At 42.5% G+C, this 15,782-nt stretch overlaps 1 protein-coding gene across 3 annotated transcripts in view; it reads left to right on the top strand.

Annotated features, from left to right (window-relative positions):
- trrap (transformation/transcription domain-associated protein) overlaps nt 1-14,793 on the top strand; it is a 57,995-nt gene extending 43,202 nt beyond the window's left edge. For 2 of the 3 annotated variants that reach the window (XM_011604540.2, XM_011604545.2), the window contains exons 64-73: nt 1,547-1,708; nt 3,802-3,892; nt 4,045-4,250; nt 5,006-5,267; nt 8,900-9,125; nt 9,268-9,485; nt 10,161-10,345; nt 10,493-10,696; nt 11,990-12,184; nt 13,953-14,793. In XM_011604540.2, coding sequence (XP_011602842.1) covers nt 1,547-1,708; nt 3,802-3,892; nt 4,045-4,250; nt 5,006-5,267; nt 8,900-9,125; nt 9,268-9,485; nt 10,161-10,345; nt 10,493-10,696; nt 11,990-12,184; nt 13,953-14,237 — 2,034 coding nt within the window. In that variant the 3' untranslated portion in view covers nt 14,238-14,793. The remainder of the gene's footprint in view (nt 1-1,546; nt 1,709-3,801; nt 3,893-4,044; nt 4,251-5,005; nt 5,268-8,899; nt 9,126-9,267; nt 9,486-10,160; nt 10,346-10,492; nt 10,697-11,989; nt 12,185-13,952) is intronic. The other variant, XM_003961496.3, reaches the window with a different exon arrangement.
- Nucleotides 14,794-15,782: the final 989 nt, after the last annotated feature.

Below are 15,782 nucleotides of genomic sequence, written 5' to 3'. Positions count from 1 at the left end.
ACCAGGTGTCAACACAATATCTTTTGGTTCAAACACATCCTGGCCCCTTTTTTAAAGTCATTGTATAAATAGGCTGATTTACTCATCACCTTTGTGAAGATTTCTCACTAGGGACCAGATCTGAATTACATATTAATATTCACCTTTAATTAGGCCTGTTCAATACCATTTTTTTTTTTTTTTTTAGATAAAACGTAAGTACTTACTCTTGAGTACTCACCGATACTGCGAGTTCACCCTTGTTTGTATCTGAGGTATTCAAGATTCAAAAAGTTTTGTTTTTTTTAATCAATGGGACTACTTTGTGTAGTTAAAGCAAAAACAATCATGGTCTTATTGGTATAATGTGTTTTGTTTTGACCTGTGACTATGTGACAGACAATAACGTTTTTGAAACTTGAATCATTAGCTTGCAAAATCATCACGAGCAAACAGCACAATGTCAATGCAGTGGCATTTCTTATGAGTAAATAAGACGGATAAAACAGAAGCCATCTAATATATGGTGCATTTGTAAAACATTTCAGAACAACAGTGAAGTCACTAATGGGATTGTTGAATTTAAGACATTACGAACGATCATACAAGCTGCATAAAATGTAAAATATCAGCCGATCCCTTGTACGGTAACTTTTATTTTCCATGGTTGGCAGCCATCCGTGATGGGAGCATCCATGCTTGTGTGGGCAGTGTGCTTTGTTTGTCATGGACATGACATGATGATTTGTCGTGGTGTCTCACCGTGGCACTACCATCTTCTTCCAAAGAATACTACTCTGCACATATTTTTTTGCCTCGAGTATCGGCGGCTGGTATTACCAGTTAGTACAAATATAATAATTTAAGACGGGGCTGGTAGCAGCGCATGGGTACTTTTAATTGTACATGAGTGTCTTATATGAAAATAGTTTCCAATGTGAAAACATCTTCATAGTCACAGTAAACCTAGCCCTTAAATCAGGTAACCGACACATTTGATCCTAACTTACCAAGGTTTAACACTGAGGATTGTTATTATTTTCTTTTATAATAATGGCAGTCACCAGCTTCACACTCCATTTAGGCATTTCTGGTGACCCTAGTGGCGTGTTGTTGCCAAGCTGGGTTGGCAGTACTTAGTTCTTATGGGTGAATTGAGATGATCAGTCATTACCAGTAATTATATGCAATCTGTGTACTGGAGTCGGGTTGCTGATGCGTGCCTGGAGGGTTGGGGGATGTTGAGTGTTACTAATGACTTCATCATCATGTATATGCAGACAGAAGCGTAGTAGAGGGAGGAGAGATAACCACCTCGCTGCGTTTGAACATATTAAGCATTTCCAAGATGTACCCATCCATTTCCCTAGCTGTGAACAGGGAAGCAGATATGTTTGATCGTGGTTTGACGTCTTTTAGTGCATCTGAAAAGCTGCTTTGTTATACGTGTTATATTTAGATGTGAAGACTTTGCTAAACTAATACTGTTTCTTTCCTATGCTGTCACTTCCTCTGCTGTCTTCACCTCCCTCACCAACTCTTGTTTTGTGTTTTTATCCATCTAAAGGTGTTATGGTTACTCAGCTTCGATGACAAAAACACCCTGGCAGATGCTGTGGACAAATACTGCATTGGCGTTCCACCCATCCAGTGGTTGGCATGGATACCACAGCTCTTGACCTGTTTAGTTGGATCCGAAGGCAAACCTCTGCTCAACCTTATCAGCCAAGTAAGATCATTTGACTTGTCAAGGAGCTAATCTACTAAGGTTTGCAGGTTTTCCTTTAAATGAGCTCTTTCCTCTGCTGCTTGTCATTTTGATATTGTTGCAGTTACACCCTTGAACTTCTGTTCCATCCTTTAATCATCCATAGCATTTCCCCCATCCTCTTAATGTCTCCATCCATTTGAAGAGCCATTTGATCTCACTCTACTCTTCTTTTTGTTTGCAAAAGTATCTTTTCAAATTCCCCCCTCTCCACAGCAGTCTCAATTTTGTTTTCAAATGGGTGGAGAAATTATTTGGAAGTTAATATAATATGCGTCTGCACTCAAGGAATACAGCTAATATATAAAGCCAGGACTAATGAGCTTCACTTAATTATGGAGTATTATTTCCACACAGCTTAGAGAGGGTGTTCTTCAAAGAGTAAACACTCAGAGCTGAAATATTTTCTAGTGGTGAGGAGATGTCAGTTTGAAAGACAAATCGGTAAATTGAAGCTGCTTTTAAAAGGTGGAAAGATCATTATGTTTCTATTACACTTAATTTTGATTTTAAACCACTATGTTTCTGTACTATATTTACACTTTCCTTGAACATGACACATTTCATGGTGGTTGGGTTTATTGTTGGTCATTTTAACCACCTTGAATATTAACTGATGTGAATTGATGACCAGATATATTTTTTTAAGCTTTTTTTTAATCCAGTTTCACGTAGAGATAGAAGCAGACTTATTGCAAGGTAGTGTTGCCGACCCATTTACTTAAATTATTTAATCTCTCGCTGGCGGCAGGATTTTTTTTTTTTTTTTTTTTAAATCGTGTATTGAAAAATTGATAAAGGTGATGGCGCCTGGGGCTGACGGTAAGATGAATCAGGAGTTACAAATTCTCAACACCTCTCCTGACATGGTCTCCCACCTTCCTTCGCTACATCCTCATCTGCGCATTCATCCGTTCAGTCCACACAGTCATCTTTGCCAAAACCTTTTTACTTATTTATTTACTTATCCCATTAGTGGGCTGATCCCTGCCCTCCTCTTTCTTCCTGCTTTTCTTTTTCGTTCATCTTTAATACTGCTGTTATCTGCCACCTGCACTTCTCACCTGACTCTCACCACATTCAGTTATATAGAGTTTCTTGAAGAATTTGAAACCCCTCCAGTTGTGTGTCAGTGCTTTTTGTAGTCCAGTGTACAAAGAACTACAGTTTAAAGCCCGGAGCAAACATATTCAGTGGCTTTAAACTTGAGCTTGCATTTTTGTGGTCCCTCCTCAAGAATCCATCAATAGATGGACTTCGAAGTTCCAAAATCCATTTACCCTGTGGCTAAATTGTAGATATCCTTTGGTCTTCTCATTTGCCCCCAACCCACCATCCTTTCTTGACCTGCTTTGATTCACCCAGCTTTGTCATTCAGATATGGATGTATCTTTTTTGCCCTGCAGCGCATTGAATATCTTGGAGAGATCAAGTAGCTGTGGAGTTGCAGCCATTAAGAATTTGCTGTAAACCTGAGAGAACCTTGACCAAAGAGACATTTTTGTTACAACTAGGTTTTTGTTAACCTTTTACAATGAGGCATACCATCATAAATCTGAAAGGCAAATAGGAACGGTGAATTGTCTTAACACTGATAAATGTGTAGTTGAAAATATTGAAATACTAGAATGTGAACTCTACATTCTAAGGGAGCTCAAGTAATCCTGTTATATAAAATCTACCAAATGTAGACTTTGAATTTAATGTATTATTCATCAAAGACATCCTACGAGTTTCCACGGTTTCCTGTTAGCATTTCAGTGTCAGACTTTTTCTTTTTTTAAATATCTTTTAGGGGAACTTCACCCATTTCAACCATTAAAAGTAATAATAATAATTCAGCCATGAAATGTTTTTACTCCCCTGACTCTAACCCTTAAACAGTCACCCGATCAACGTGGAGGTGTCAAATTGTATCAGCATGATCTCTCTGGCACAAGCATTATCTTTCTGTCCCATGTGGTCAGTCGGTCTGTCCTCCTGTCTGTCTCACTGTCTCTCTCTCTGAGAGGGAGTCTTTGAAATGAAATAGGTGACCCTCTTTTATCTTCTAGGTGGGGCGAGTGTATCCCCAGGCTGTCTACTTTCCTATCCGCACCCTTTACTTGACACTCAAGATTGAGCAGAGGGAGCGATACAAAAGCGGTATGTAAACATGGCTGGCTATATTGTGTTGAATGCATTACGGAGTCAGTCAGTGAAGCTGAAGTCATTTTATTTGATATTTGTGTAATTGTTTGTTTATCTATTGAGTCCTGTGTTAAATCATTACTCTCTCCACAAATAAATCTCTCCAGATGCTTCAGGGCAACAGCAGCCGAGTTCAGTGGGTGCCCAGCAACACTCCGGGGCTTCCGACCCAGGGCCAATCCGAGCCACTGCCCCGATGTGGCGCTGTAGTAGAATCATGCATATGCAGCGGGAACTACACCCGACCCTGCTGTCCTCCCTGGAGGGCATTGTGGATCAGATGGTGTGGTTTAGAGAGAACTGGCATGAAGAGGTGAGAAGAACAAGGGCTCAGCTTTGTGTGTCTGATGTTGTCACTGCGTGAGTGTCTGAGTGGATCAGATGGTGGAAAAAAGTTGGTAGCGGGAATTCACATGTCGCTTCACATGTGTGAAAACAAGTTTGATGATGGGATTTTGCATGACTGTCTCACCACCTGCTCACCTTGACAACCGCTGCTTGGTCCTGTCTCCATGGTGCGCCAATACATCTGTTTAGTTTAAGTAGCTTTTTTGACTTTTGGGTTTTTTTGCCAATGTTTTCTCCCTACTATATGGAGCATATTGACTCTTCAGGCTCATATTTTTCTTAAACCTCCTATTTGTATTTCACCCTTGTTAACTGGTAATCAGTGTCAGCGCTAGTCTGGTTTTATGGTGATGCTGCTGTGAATGAGCTTTAACCATCCTGGCAACATCTAATCAAAGTGGCTGTGACTCCTTTGTTGGCTGAGGCAACAGAAGGCAAGAATCATGAGACAGGTGTGTTTTGTGTTCGTAAGGGATTTAGGGCCAAATTTTGTGTGTGTGTGTGTGATTATCTGTGATGGGTGGAAACACTCCAGTGGGATAAGTACTGCCAGATCACTTTTTGCTTCTTTGATTAGTTTTTTCTCACTTTCTGACACCTTTGTTTTTTTCCTCAAGAACCAGATTCAAAAATACAAAAAATACTTAGTACTTAATAGTTCAGAGTAAAAGTTCCAGCAGTGGATCAGTTACTCATTTCTTTGTTGTTCTCTCTTTACAGGTCCTACGGCAGCTCCAGCAGGGACTGGCTAAATGCTACTCGGTGGCATTTGAAAAGAGCGGCGCGGTGTCTGATGCCAAGATCACACCACACACTCTGAACTTTGTCAAGAAGCTTGTCAGCACCTTTGGTGTTGGCTTGGAGAACGTCTCCAATGTTTCCACCATGTTCTCCAGTGCAGCCTCCGAGTCATTGGCTCGAAGGGCCCAGGCCACAGCCCAGGACCCTGTATTTCAGAAGATGAAGGGACAGTTCACAACAGGTTAGTGTGAAATGTTCTTTTTGATTTGCAAATACCTGCTGAAGTGATGTAGATATACTGCATTTAACCACCAGAGAAACCGTCTTCACAGCTGAGTGGTGAAGAACAGCTGTTAAAAGGTTGTTGGTCAAACAGTTCTTCTGAATATGATTGTTGGGTGACATAAGAGTATTCCAGTAGCACAGTTGCAGAAGTTCTTCCAGTCATGTTGCTGATTCGCAGTGATGGATTTCTGGCTGGACAAAGAAGCATATACAGCTGCACTTGACTCTACATGTGTTGTTAATCTGATATAGTGCTTGGTTGGTGAGAAAAGCCTGAAGGTAGAGGGGGTGCACTCTTGCTGTTGCTACGTTAACAATGCTCCTGGATCTTGTGCTTCATGTGTGCTGCTGTGCTACGCCCTGTTGAAGATCTTAGAGAACATTGCTTTGTCTGTTCCCTGTCTTGAAAAGCTCCTGTGCTTTTGATTATTAAGGACAAGGACAGAGTTTTTTCATCTGTAACTTACTTTCATACTCTTTGGATTTTGCTAATCATTTATTGTTATAAAAAACCCATTGCAATGTTATTTATAAAAAGCATGTTTAAAGGCTTATATAATCAAAGTCTGACAAACTAATGTGTTGTTCTTCAAAATACAACTGCTAACTGTTTATCAGTCCAAAAGATAGCTGTTTTGTTACACCGAATTCTAATAATTTAGAAGAGAAAGTGACAACTATCAGCAGAAACGGCTCTTCTCAAAAATGTAACCAAGCATTGACGTGTAACATAACTGAGAATTTGATGAGCAGTTTTTTTTCGGATTTTGAAACTAGTCTGTTCATTATTTAAGCTCATTTTCAATCAAGTCTCTGCCAAGACACCAAACGTGAGCTGGGAGACACTCTGCTCTGAACCATTCCCCATTCTGAAATGAACACATATCAAAGCAAATAAATAAATCAGCGATTGGTCTGCATGTTCAGACTGAGTGCAGGCTGAAGTATCTGGCAAGACACGTACAATTGTAGTTTTTCCAGCTCTCACTCAGGGGCATTATTCTAATTCTAGTTTTTTTGTGTTTGGGATTCACATTTCCGGTTCTCTACATGGCATAAGGGAGCTGAACCACAGTTCACTGTTCCTAATTTGAATCTAGACTGTCTGCAGCTCTGTCTGCAGATTTGTCAGTAAACCTTTTGGCCAATTCTCATTCGGGTTTATCACACAGAAAGCGGTCAGTTCCTAAGAATCGAACTCGAAAAAGACGAGTTTGAGGATATTGGTGAACACAAGCGCGTGGACTGCACATGCTCTGCCTGAATCAACAACCCAAGCAATCCTGGTGTGAGCGGCATGCTGACGAATGTCACCAGATGTTGTAGAGCCAGCTGTGCTCACACAGCCAAGCGACACCGGGGCTTCTGCCTCGCAGGGTGCCTGCCGACCATCGCTATCCAGCTGTCCCCACGGCGACGTACAAGCGGGCTTGACAGAGACTGAAACCACACAAGCCTTCCAGAGCGGAACAAAAGGGGTTTACAGGGCTGCTGAGCAGCCAAGCTCTCGTTCCCCACACAACGTCAGTGGCTCACTCACTTTCATAAGGTTTGTGGGCCGGAAAATATGGGTTTATGTGTGCACATATAACATTTGGCAGCAGGGAGACATTCAAATCCAATTATGGCGAATGCTATTTGCATGAGTTACTGTTTTAGCTGTGAGTCTGTTCCAGAGACTTTTGTCAGAAGCTGTTTTACTGGTGGTGGAAAAAACCCACTGCAATTCAGTGCCACTGCATACATATTGCTTTCTTTAAAATGTATAATCCGGCGTAGCAGTCGGACAGAAAATCTTTCCGCTACACTTACCAGCCAACCCGAATATAAATGACTGTGTCCCATGGCACACATTTATATAATTACCCTCTTGACATGATGGGACTCTATACAGCGCTGACCCACCTGCTGGGTCTGCATCCATAATTTATTGTAAAGTGCCAATCATTCATTGTGATCCTATCTATAGCCTAAACTGCCCACTCTGAATTCCTCAACCTGGTTCGAGTGCAGCCTTGATGCTTTCTACATCACGCTCCCTCTGTTTGCATTCCATTTCCCCACCAAGCAGAACGGGCCAGGGTCAGAGATGAGTTCAGAAGAACTGAAAATAGCTTTGGTGGTCTAACTGCTTTTATTGCATTTGCCACAGAATACTCCTGCAGATTTGAAAGTGTGATTGATTTTAATCCCCCATTCCAACCAAATAAACGTTCATGGGTAATTGGGTGCAGTGTAGCAAAACTAAAGGAGACACAGTCATTTTGTAATGTATGGAGTGATTTTTACCAGATGCCGTGATGTTATATGTTCATGCTCCATCGTTGCCTATTAGTGTTTTATTTGCAATGCACCACTGAGCTGCAGAAGTTGTACAGCTTCACACTTCCTCGAAGCGCTGAAGCATGTAGAATTTGAATATTTATAACATTGAGGCGTTGTTTCTTTTTGACAGAATGTTATCGCATCTAGGTAAAACATTTCTACCCAATAAAGACAGAATTATATTTCCATATAGCTTCGTGGCTTTAAAGAAATGGACCAAGTCTTCCATTTTCTTGTTTGTAAGCCTCGTGTATTCTTGCGGAGCTGAACCGTTGTCAGGTCCCAGTTCCCCAGGATGGTTCCAATTTTAACTCTGCTATCAGTGCAGGAGAATTGCAGGCAGACGGATGGCGAAATAGGACCACTCCGAGAAGAACATTGGCTGTTTTTAAAGGGCTTATTTAAAGTATTACCGGGTCCCACTCTGAAGGAGCTTGAACGGGTTTGAAATGGCAAAGCCTTGCCGTTTCATGGATTCATTATATCGGGCAGCACAACAGGGTGTGCTGAAATAGGAGAGCTAGGTGTACGTGCATTTGTGTTACATAGATGTCCTGGGGGCTTTACTCTAAAATGGAAAACCTGCCCGGTTAACCCCCCCTTACTGTTGTTATTGCCTCAGCGCATCACAATATGTTATGTGCAATATGAGTTGTGACTTGAAACAGGAATTTAATACTCTAAGACCCATTTTTATAGCTCTAATTTAATCAGCTCCCAGCCTCCAACAGGGAGTTGGAAGTCAATAGAGCAAACAGTTCTCCTTGTGCTGCTAGCCAATCATGAATAACTTCACAAATTTTCCTCAAGCAAGGCAGAGCACAGCTGGAGTGGGCAACAAAATATTTTGACTGGACATTTTCCAGGGACTATTTTTGTAAATGCTGCCATCGCTATAAAAGTGCAATACGTCTTCAAGCGCTGCAAAGGGGTAAATAATAGAGGATAGCCTAATATTATAGCAGGTTAGTGAGAAAAATACTGGTGTGGGAGCGGATAGCTGCTAGTAAGGTCACACACAGATAAACTCGGCGGCTGAATAGTGTGTTAGAGGCTTATACTCTGAAGTGACCGTGGAACATCTGGAGGGGTCATTTCTTACTAAAGGGTGATTTGAGGATAGTTGAAACGATCATGTGAGAGCAAGATTTCTTAACAACTCCACCAGCACCTTTTGTAGGCGACACTTGAAAGACACAGGTGAATAATAATAAAATATAATAAAAACACCAACTAATCAAATTCTCTTTCCTCCCCGGTTAGACTTCGACTTCAGTGTGCCAGGCTCCATGAAGCTCCACAATCTGATTTCCAAGCTGAAGAAGTGGATTAAGATTCTGGAGGCCAAGACCAAGCAGCTGCCCAAGTTCTTCCTCATCGAGGAGAAGTGTCGCTTCCTCAGCAACTTCTCTGCACAGACGGCTGAGGTGGAGATCCCAGGAGAGTTCCTCATGCCCAAACCAACGCATTACTACATCAAGATTGCAAGGTAAGAGCACCTTTCTAGAAGCTGTGACAAATCAAAAGTTGCCCACACTTTTATCTGCAAAGTGTCTGATAATTTCTTTTTAATCAACATTTAAAATAAGAGGGTTTTGATGGATATTCAGTTATTTTAATTCTGTCTCCAGGTTCATGCCCAGAGTGGAGATTGTTCAGAAACACAATACAGCAGCTCGACGTCTCTACATACGCGGACACAATGGGAAGATCTACCCTTATTTAGTGATGAACGATGCCTGCCTGACCGAGTCGCGCCGAGAAGAGAGGGTGCTGCAGCTCCTGCGCCTGCTCAACCCCTGTCTGGAGAAGAGAAAGGAGACCACAAAGAGACACCTCTTCTTCGCTGGTGCGATATACTGATGCGGGATATCTGAGCTTTACACGTCTATTCGTTACAGATCCATTCAGCCACGTCTCCAGTGGACTGACCCAGACTGTGGCCCTCTCCGTTCATCTGCCTTGTATCATGGTTTCAATTAGCTTTTGAGTGCTGTTTCCTCTCCTGTCATCCCCCTGTGGTTTGCATCCACCTAGATGTTTGCCAGCTCTCCTTTTATGCATTGATTGGCTTGTTTAAAACACAGACAGAGAGGGGGAATTCAGCAGCCCCCCCTGAATGAATTTCCTTTCAGCTGAAAGGTAGTATTATTGATTAGGTCTGGGTTGCCAGTGTATGTATGTAGATTTTTAGTCTGAGAAGACTTGGCAGCGCCTCCCTGCCTTTAACCTTCCGTGACCCTGCTGGTGCTGAGAGATGAAAAACAGTCTCTTTGGCTGTCGTTAAGCTGGACTATTTTAAATGTTAAGATCTATGATTTGCACTGTGGTAAAACAGGATTTGTTTGTTTGCCAGAAGTGTAGCCAGATGTTTACTGACATGGTTGTTTTCCTTTCTCCTCTTTCACCTTCTGGGCTATTTTCTCTTTTTTTCCCCTCTTAATTCCTTCTATTTTTGATCATACTTCCACCCTTGTGTTGTTTCCCCACTGTATTCTGTCCTCACCTTCCTTCCTATCTCCAGTGCCCCGAGTGGTGGCAGTGTCACCTCAGATGAGGCTAGTGGAGGACAACCCTTCATCTCTGTCACTGGTGGAAATCTACAAACAGCGCTGCACCAAAAAAGGCATTGAACACGACAACCCCGTGTCTAGATATTACGATCGTTTGGCAACCGTACAGGCCAGAGGGACGCAGGCCAGTCACCAGGTAGGAGGACATATGTTTAAGCCATATTGCATAATAAAACAGCAAAACTAAATGTTTCAAATGAAGTAATTATATATTTCTAATGAGAATCTGTAGTCTTGTCTTTAAATGAAAATTCAAAAACCTACCTTTTGCTCACTTGTGCAGGTCCTACGGGACATCCTGAAAGAGGTTCAGGGGAACATGGTGCCTCGAAGCATGCTGAAGGAGTGGGCTCTCCATACGTTCCCCAATGCCACCGATTACTGGACCTTCAGGAAGATGTTTACAATTCAGCTGGCGCTCATCGGCCTGGCTGAGTTCATGCTGCATCTCAACAGGCTCAACCCCGAGATGCTGCAGATAGCACAGGTAAGAGATGCATGAAAATGTCAGCCACTCTGTTGAGGACACGCGGAGTCACGACGGGGCGTAGCTACAGATGCAGAAAGAGATCACCGTTCCCCGCTCTGTATCTAGCAGTATGACTTACCGGTACCTTTACTGTGACATTCATGCCGCTTCTATCAGTCGAGCTGCCCCTGTCAATGCAAAGGATGTTTTGACGGAACATTATATTCAGTCTCTCTGCGCTTTAGATAGCAATGACATTTCAATTTGAAGAGAGTGTTTGTGGGCATGCACATGGATCCACACACACACGCGCGCACACAAATGGTGCTCAGGATCTGCAGACAGCTTTCTCAAAGTCATTATTAAAGATGATTGTGTCAGTCAGCCAGACCTCCCCTCTGATCCTAATCGGCCTTTGCTGACAGGCGTTACTTCGGGCAGCTAAGCAATGGTATTAAGCCCCTCTGCCTGTTCCACTCCGCAGATCCCATTAGACACAGGAGGATTAGGGTACGGAGAGTGTACACACACAAACACAGGAAGAGAGAGTGTGCAAGGACAGGGCATCACAGATGTAGCATTGTACTCCACCTCACCTAAATAGAGATTTTCAGTTCTTTCAACTGAGTTTCAGGTTCAGACCTGAATCGGAATCACTTGTTCTCACGGTGAATTTCACAACCTCGAGTCACCGCATGCAACATGCTGATGTTACGTCATCCAGTCGCAAAGCGAAGCCATCGCTGGCTGCTGCTCTGGTGATCTCACATTCTGAGCAGCGCCTTTATAGCCAACTGTCTGAGGGCTTATCTGAGCCTCTTGGGGGTTGCTGACTTCTCAGCCCAGTGCCTCGTGGCCCTCCTGGGGCCCAGAGGAGCAAATAACTCAGAGGGAGGAGGGAGGAGGGAAGGAATTAAAGAGATGGGAGAGGAGAGGGAGTATGAGCTGGAATGAAATGCTCTGTTATAAAGCTGTCAGAGCCACTCACCTTTTCATATGAGGGAGCTTATCTTCTCCTGCGTGTGTAGCATTCCTCTTGCCCATAAATGCAGGCTTATGGATGAAAACCTGGCTGTATATATTTAAGTCAGCAGGGAGCAACAGTGGAGAGGCGAGTAGGACTGAATTGGGGATTATAGATGTTCCACTGATGATAGTTTGATGTGTTACAGTGTCTGAAGCAGGAAGATCAATAACTGCAGCCATTTTACTGGTCTGAGCTTGTTCTGTGACTCCCCCTGCTTCTCTAGATGAGAGCAGTTTTCTTGAAAGGTGAATAACCTGATTTAATCTTTACCTTGATAACTCCAGGACACAGGGAAGCTGAACGTCTCTTATTTCCGCTTTGACATCAACGACGCCAGCGGCGAGCTGGACGCCAACCGGCCGGTTCCATTTCGCCTGACGCCAAACATCTCCGAGTTCCTCACCACCATCGGCGTCTCTGGGCCTCTCACCGCCTCCATGATCGCGGTGGCGCGATGCTTTGCGCAGCCAAACTTTAAGGTAACTTAAACCTTCCTTTTCTGATGCAACTGTGGTCATTTTCAGCTTTATTCAGTTTTTCCCAATGCAGAACTCATTTAAAGCCACTGGTTTTGTTTCAATGCAACTTAACTGGCAATAACGCAGAACTGCAGTTACACACACAAGACTGAAAGGTGAATAAAACACAACACACCCCAGCGGACCTGCCTCAATAAAAGGAGCGATGTCTATCTACTCTGGATAGACACAGGCAGATTATTTCCACTCCAGCTCTGTGGTTGCTAGGGTAACATGTCATAAGATCCCATCTAATATATCATCAAGGAATTACCCTGATGATGCCCAAAGCTCATCAGAGCAGGTCAACTGTACAGAGAAACTACTCTAAATAATTCTTTCTTATTAATACAAAATGGTCGTAAAACTAAATACATCTCTAGAAACTCACCCAAAAGGAGACTTTAGATACCAAGAGGAAGAATACAAAATATGACACCAAAACCAACATTTTTGCAGGTAAAGTTTGGATTAATACCACTGATTTATTAGGTACACTGTAATTTCCTCCACACACACTTCCAAGGCCCAAGCAAACAGAGCAATTTAGGGAAAGTGGGAGCGGAGAGCTGAGTAAAGTCACAACAGGGAGGGCAGTAATGACAGATGCGCGGTATCTATGTATAGATCACATCCGCTCTTGAACTCTAACTGATGTAGAGTGACCAGGATCAAAATACAAAAACAAAACACAGCCAGCCCTGTGAGCTAGCAGAGCTCTGGTGCCAAGTTTGTGGGCAAAGAAAATGAACGTTTCCAGTGATAACAGCCAAAACACAACAAACACCTAACAATCATCCACTCACATATACCGAAGCCTGAAACCATACAAGCAGTCTAAGTCTGGAAACGGAACTGTGGATCCAGTTTGATGATGGTTGCTGCCATTGTGGCCCTGTAATGGTTTCTCTGGTTATGTATTTGTCAGTTCTGTTTTCCCATAATGAGCTTCTAAAATAGCGAGAGGTCTTTCTCAGAATGATTTGCACAGCTGTAATTGCATTAAAGTGCTTTGTTTTATGTGTGTTTGCGATCAGCAGTTGATTTATTTGACCCCAGATCACATTTGATTGCACTTGATCCCAGTTTAGGAGTCATTTCAGCTGTGAGTATAAACAAAACTACCCGCTAGGGTACGAAGAGCTTATGTTGCATAATTTATTGCAATGGAAATAAAGGACAAGCTTTAAGACCGTTTCAACCAAGCAGCTCTCTTTGACCCACAGTGCACGGTGCATTTTAGAGCAGCACGTCTTTTGTCTGAGCTGCATCAGTTTTGTGTGTAGCGTAGCATCGTAGCAGCTCAGCTCAGCGCAGTGTAGCTCATCATAAATTGAACAGAGAATGTGACGCCAAAGGAAATCTTCCCAGGTCGTCCATGCTACATTATGCACTGAAATTATCTGTAAAAATAGAAACAACAATGGTGGTGAATCCTGGCGTTGTCTCACATCCTCCCATTCCTAACTTTTAAAAGGAAATGCAGTTCTTGTGTACCGGTAGTTTTAAGCGCTAACCTGAACTGCACCCTTCTGCAGTTTTTACGTTTTACAGTTTTTACGTTTTTTAAGTCTTTTTTACTGCACTCTAGTAAAAACGACTAAACTGTTTTCTTTCGTTTCTCAAGCGCTTTCAGCCATGTTGGAGTTTTGTCAGCAGCTGCTCGCTGAACTTTCTTAATGCAAAGATATGATAGAATGTGCTCATCTCTATTTCCTGTCTCTGGCAGGTGGATGGCATCCTGAAGGCCGTCCTGCGGGATGAAATTATTGCCTGGCACAAGAAAACCCAGGAGGACACGTCCATGCCCCTGTCCCCAGCCGGCCAACCAGAGAACATGGACTCCCAGCAGCTGGTATCGCTGGTCCAGAAGGCCGTCACAGCCATCATGACCCGCCTCCACAACCTGGCGCAGTTCGAGGGTGGAGAGAGTAAAGTCAACACTCTGGTTGCTGCAGCCAACAGTCTGGACAACCTGTGCCGCATGGACCCTGCCTGGCACCCCTGGCTCTGAGGACGAAGCTGTGATTTAAAGAAGAGCACCGATTGAGACGATGTTTTGTAATGTTTAATGTGTTGTCCTTCATACCTCTGATGTCACTTGGAGAGTCCAGTAAGCACTCACTGGTGTTTTACAAAAACATCCTCATATTTATTTTTAGCAGATGGGGACAATGCGTTACCAGATTCTTATCTTCAGGCGTCAGTACAAATACTTGTAGTTATTATGGGCCATTTACCCCTTTTTTTTTTTTTATTTAAGATAGGGGGATTCTATATTCTTTAACTTTTTTTTTTTTCCCAAGAGGGTTAATCTGTTCCCTCAGTGCAGAGCTATGGATTGTATTAATGTGTCTGACTGTAAAATCCATTTATTTGTACATTTAGTTTCTCTCTTTTTCATATTCTGGCAGCTTTATAAGCTACAACAGCAAAGTAATTTCCGCACTGTATTGTGCATATCAATCACTTTTCCAAAGTTAAAATGTCTTTTGCAATAGAAATATTGCCTCTTGATCTGTAAATAAGCATTTTGTTTTAATAAAATGCCTTTTAAAAAAAAAAAAAAATCTAGATTCCTTCTTCACAGTGAATTATTTGACCTGTTTTTATTTACCCACAATCAACATACACCAAATTGACTTATTTATATATATATTTTATTGCAGTCATAACTCGTGTTGTATAATGACACACATATATATATCTCCTATATATATATATAAAACCTACTAGTTGTAAAATATCTGCTAATCCCCCATCTGCTGCACATCTACTGCATCATTGTCGTGCTCATAACCCTGAAGGACACGCTCGTGGATGTTATTGCAGTCATAACTCACGTTGTGTAATGACTCTAGATCAGCCCGTCTCTGCTGACATCACCCTCACAGTGAGCCGACATTTATAGAGGCATTACATCGTCCTAAGGTGGAGGTATGGCAACCTTGTGGTCTTTCCTCCCTGTGGTTAGAGGCCTGTGGAGGTTTATGGAGGCGTTCCACTCCTTCCCACAGCCCTCGATCCATTCGCGCACTCCAAAAGGGATGGTCGTGCCTAACTCATGCACATTGTCAAGCGTTACGCTTGTAACCATAAACAAAGGTTATGTCTGCTCCACACACAACGTCTGCCTCTCAACATGCACTTATCTCTTCACTGGTTCATGAAGCATCAGCAGCTGGTCCTTCTCAAATTTCTTAATTTTACCCTTTTGGTAAGCAAGTTTTTCAAGTGTTTTCAAAGCCCGCAGCACTTTTACAAGGGGCTTTGTGGTGCACGTCCAGGAAATGGGTGCAACTCTTGAAATAGGAGTGGAGAATGTTTCTCCACACACAGAAACACACATTTGATTCTGTTGTTTCCACTTGGGCCAAAAGGCACAAACACATGTAGGTAGTAGTAATTAACATGTGATCATGTCAACTTTGGAGTTAGCAAATTTATTCATCAATAAATGTGATTTACGTGTGGGTGTTCTGTTCATAGTAAACATAGGTTGATGGTCTTGGCATGTGTAAAAAAAAAAAAAAAGAGAAAAATTACATTTTATAGCTGT

The sequence above is a fragment of the Takifugu rubripes genome, chromosome 1 (genome assembly GCF_901000725.2).
Source record: "Takifugu rubripes chromosome 1, fTakRub1.2, whole genome shotgun sequence".
Lineage (NCBI taxonomy): Eukaryota > Metazoa > Chordata > Actinopteri > Tetraodontiformes > Tetraodontidae > Takifugu > Takifugu rubripes.
Note: the sequence above shows the minus strand (reverse complement) of the source record. Positions and strands in the feature narration are given on the sequence as shown.